Here is a 4,278-nt window from a genome sequence, read left to right on the forward strand (position 1 = left end):
TCAGAAAGGGACAAGACACAGGTCAACACAATAATTTAAATGTGTTGTAATTATTTTTACGTATTCTGGATATTTCTATGGATGAAGTACAATTTTTTTTTCTTTTTTTTGGAGAGGTTTTTGCTATAGGGCGCATGAGCTCGCCAGAAAGAGAGACAGAGAAACAGAAAGCGAGAAATCACCCCCCAGGGGGGGTGGCCACATCGCCATCCCATCTTGGGCACGCACGCACATGCGCCCGGCATGAGTTTAAGCGGCTGGGTCTGGGACTTGAACTGCAGTCGACTACATGGGGGTCCAGTGACATAGCCATTACACTAACTGCTGGTCCCAGATGCAGTACAAATTTATAAGCAAAATATTTAGCAGAAAGTACAAATTTATAAACAAAATATTTAGTCTTGTGTGAATGTGAGCACTTTGTGCAGTAAGTACTAATTGGTTGTGATAACAATACAAAGACTAAAGAAGCAGATTCCAGGGACCATGTGGAAGGAGGGTGGGAGAGAGGAAGAGTATATGGAAGGAAATTGGGGAGAAAAATAGAAAAGTTAGACATTTGTGGACACAGAAATGGTATATTATTTGCTGTATATGGTATTCTCAGCTGGACTACTCTGAGGTGTATTTCATGTTGGATAAATTATCTCTACAAGAGAAATGATGTATAGCAATTTAATGTAAAATAATAATAATAATAATATAAAAGAAAAAAAAGAAAGACAATTACAGAGACACAAAGAGACCTATGAAAGGGTTCCCTGCCCTGGAGAACTGGTCTTAAGTCTGAGTGGCTGTTAAACAGGTAGATCTTTAAATGAAGAGTGGTTGTAGTAAATAATGTTTTTAAAATGTTTATTTTGAGGTGGTCTGTATTTCATTTTCAATGAGCTAGATATATTCCCTGATGCGTGATTAGGCAATTTGATACGGAAAAAAATTACCTAGATGCTTTTCAGCAGAAATGACATGTTTTAATTTCCATTGAAGTTTATCAAGGGCAAAGCATTATTCTTCTGAATAAGAACTTCACAACCAAGTGTGCAGAAGAGAGCAGTGTGTCATGTGTCACATGACACATTTTTCTAAAGGCTTGTGTTTCTGGATCTGGTTGATTTATAGGATAAAAATAAGATAGGTAAATCTGTATCATTTTCCAAGAACCTTAGACAGAAGACTTTAAACTTTTTCTGATAGTCGTTCTACACAATTAAGTGGTATTTACATGCCAAGGGACTCCCTCCACTGTGGGAGCTCTGTGTGGTGAGGGACTGCGCAGGTGGATGAGTCTATCCAACACAAATAGTTTTGAAAAATGACCACAAATATCGCTCAGCAGAAGCAGTCTTCTAGAAATTAAACTGATACAGGAATATCTCTCCCAGTGTAAGAGTTACTGTTCCAATTTAGGAGCAGTGGGTATCTGAACCAAGTAAAAAATTTGTAGAAACAGAGTGAGTATTTGAGGAAAAAAGTAACCAAAAGTTTATAGTATAAAAATCATTTACACTTGTACACAGAACATGAGCATTCATAAAGGTAAGTTAAAATTATACTGTTAGACTATGTTGGAGGTATTTCTAATTTTGAGGATCAAGATTCACATAATAAGAGCATTAAATTCTGCAAACTATCTGAAAATGAGTTAATTGCTTAATATACATCACATAGTTATTAACTTTAGAATAAATTTAAATAAAATTAGATATATGTCAAATAATAACACTAATAAAAATAATTCATTTAAAGTAACTTTGGTAACTATTACTATTGGAAGTATGTAAATAAGAGAGAATACTTGCTAATCATATAATTCATCAGTGTACTAATTCAAAGCATCAGCTGACCGAACTAGAGGGTGTATAGTGCAGTAGATTTGAGGAGATAAACAAATATGTGAATTTGTTTTGAAAAGTTAGAAAATAAACACTGAGACATTGTAATGGGCATCATCCAGTCTGCTGACTTGCCGACTTCATAGCAGATGACATAAATATGAAGTGTAGCAGAAAGAGAGGGTTAATTTTACTTGCTTTATTTTCATTTTCAGTGCCATTCATGTATTTGGCCATTCGTATAGCCAGAGTAAATAATCTTTAGGTTTAATTAAAGTTGCACTTCTATAAGGCAATGATATGAAGGGAAAATAGAGAAAGGAAGTTGCATTTGATTATAAGGGAATTATATGACAATAAAGACTCTCACATGGATACGTAGAGTTATATAGCACATATTGCAATGCATGGGTAATATTTCTTGTTCAAGTTAAATAACTAATATTTATCACAAACCACATAGGGAAGATTAATGTGTAAAGTTGATGAACAGCATGCTGAAATTAATGTTTTAATATTTAGTATAAGAAATAGGAGAGACACAGCAGTTTAGTAATGTTGGATACATGTATTTCCTCAATTTAATAAAAACAATTGTCATTAGAGAATAAAAGAAATGATTTAAAATTCTATTTGACTCTGAGAAGCCATGTACCCTTTGGCAGAAAAAAAAATACAAACAAATAAAACTCAAAAAAGAAAAAAAAAGAAAAACTCTCTTTTGAATAAAAATTAAATGAAAACTTTAAGGGAAAAGATTTCCTATCTTTGGTATCATAACATTCAAATCTATATTATATTATCATTATACTTCTTGAGTTGATTTCATCCCCAATACCAGTACCTTTGGAATGTTTCTAATCTCAGTTCCTGAGAATAATAAATTCATTTCCTCGTAATGGTAGAATTAACTTGAGAAATTATTTAAATATTTTAATGCATCTCTTTCAGTTAACATCTAGGGAAAAGATGGTTGAACACATGAAATAATGAATATTTTTTTAATTTACCATATCTGCAGGTAAAGAGCAAATTAAAACAGAATATTCAAATATCACTACACTGATGGAATTTGTTCTCTTGGGGTTTTCTGATACTCCCAATCTCCAATGGATTCTGTTTGGTGTATTTTTACTCATCTATTTGACTATCTTGGTGTGCAATAGCATCATAATACTAATAACAAAAATTGACCCTGTTCTCCACACCCCCATGTACTTTTTCCTTGGTCATTTTTCCTTTTTGGAAATCTGTTATGTAACAGTAATTCTACCGAGAATGCTCGTGGATCTTTGGACTCAGAAGGGACGTATTTCTTTCCTTGCTTGTGCTACGCAGATGTGCTTTTTCCTTATGCTTGGAGGTACAGAGTGTCTCCTGCTTGCAGTGATGGCCTATGACCGCTATGTGGCCATTTGTAACCCTCTCCATTATGCTCTGGTGATGAACCACAAGGTCTGCAGCCAGCTGGTGGCTGCCTCCTGGATCACCGCAGTTCCAGCTGTCATTGGGGAAACAGGGCTGATATTCTCTTTGCCCTTTTGCACGTCTCACATGATCAATCACTTCTTCTGTGACATCCCACCTGTTCTCAAGCTTGCTTGTGGGGACACATTTGTGAATGACATAGCATTCTATGTAGTTGCAGTTGCGGTGGTGTTCATCATGGTTCCATTTCTGTTGATTGTTGTCTCCTATGGTAAAATTATCTCCAACATTTTGAAATTGACATCAGCAAGAGGGAGGTCTAAAGCCTTTTCCACCTGCTCTTCTCACCTGACAGTTGTAGTGTTATTTTATGGGACAGCTATCATTACTTACTTGCAACCCAAACCAGATCAGTATGAAGAAATGGGGAAGCTAATCTCTATTTTCTACACCATTTTGATACCGACTTTGAATCCCATCATATATACTCTGAGGAACAAAGATATCATGATGGCACTGAGGAAAGTATTAGCTCAGTTATTAGTATGAGACAAAGCTATGACTTATAGAAATTGTCTGTTTATAGCTTTGTTATATGGCCAGTATTGATACATACTGTTAGCTTTGTTCCTATGACTGCAAATAATGATAAAATTGTAACTATGATCACACATTATGTAAAGAGACCTTCCTTTCACAGAGTTCCTTTAAGGCTTCCTTGTAACCAGAAGACAAAGAAACATCATTGCAAGGATCTCATTTTGAAGGTCAGTCTTGTCTTCATGGTTGACTATTGGGTTGACAGTACATAGGCAAAAGAATACAAGGTAGCTGTGTTCATTGTATAAATAGCAGTTAGGGACATGCTATGTGATAAATATTCTTTAACCCTCCAATTTCTTCAGATGCATTTTCTAGTGTTGTCTGATGCTATTGTTGGGTATAATCAGTGAGACAGTCCAGAAACAGTAAAGGGGGTGCAGGGGAATCAGCATTTCTTTGCATTTTCCTGCAT

General features: G+C 35.2%; 1 protein-coding gene across 1 annotated transcript; it reads left to right on the forward strand.

Annotated features, from left to right (window-relative positions):
• Positions 1–2,852: 2,852 nt before the first annotated feature.
• Positions 2,853–3,812, forward strand: LOC102498667 (olfactory receptor 10AG1). Its single transcript, XM_006156264.2, has one exon. The coding sequence runs from the start codon at positions 2,901–2,903 to the stop codon at positions 3,810–3,812; it is 912 nt and encodes a 303-aa protein (XP_006156326.1). The 5' UTR covers positions 2,853–2,900.
• Positions 3,813–4,278: the final 466 nt, after the last annotated feature.

The sequence above is a fragment of the Tupaia chinensis genome, unplaced genomic scaffold, assembly GCF_000334495.1.
Source record: "Tupaia chinensis unplaced genomic scaffold, TupChi_1.0 Scaffold000486_1, whole genome shotgun sequence".
Classification (NCBI taxonomy): Eukaryota; Metazoa; Chordata; class Mammalia; order Scandentia; family Tupaiidae; genus Tupaia; species Tupaia belangeri.

What these genes read in the sequence shown, in the direction of transcription:
- LOC102498667 (XM_006156264.2), top strand. Translation starts at nt 2,901, where the DNA reads ATGGAATTTGTTCTCTTGGGGTTTTCTGATACTCCCAATCTCCAATGG.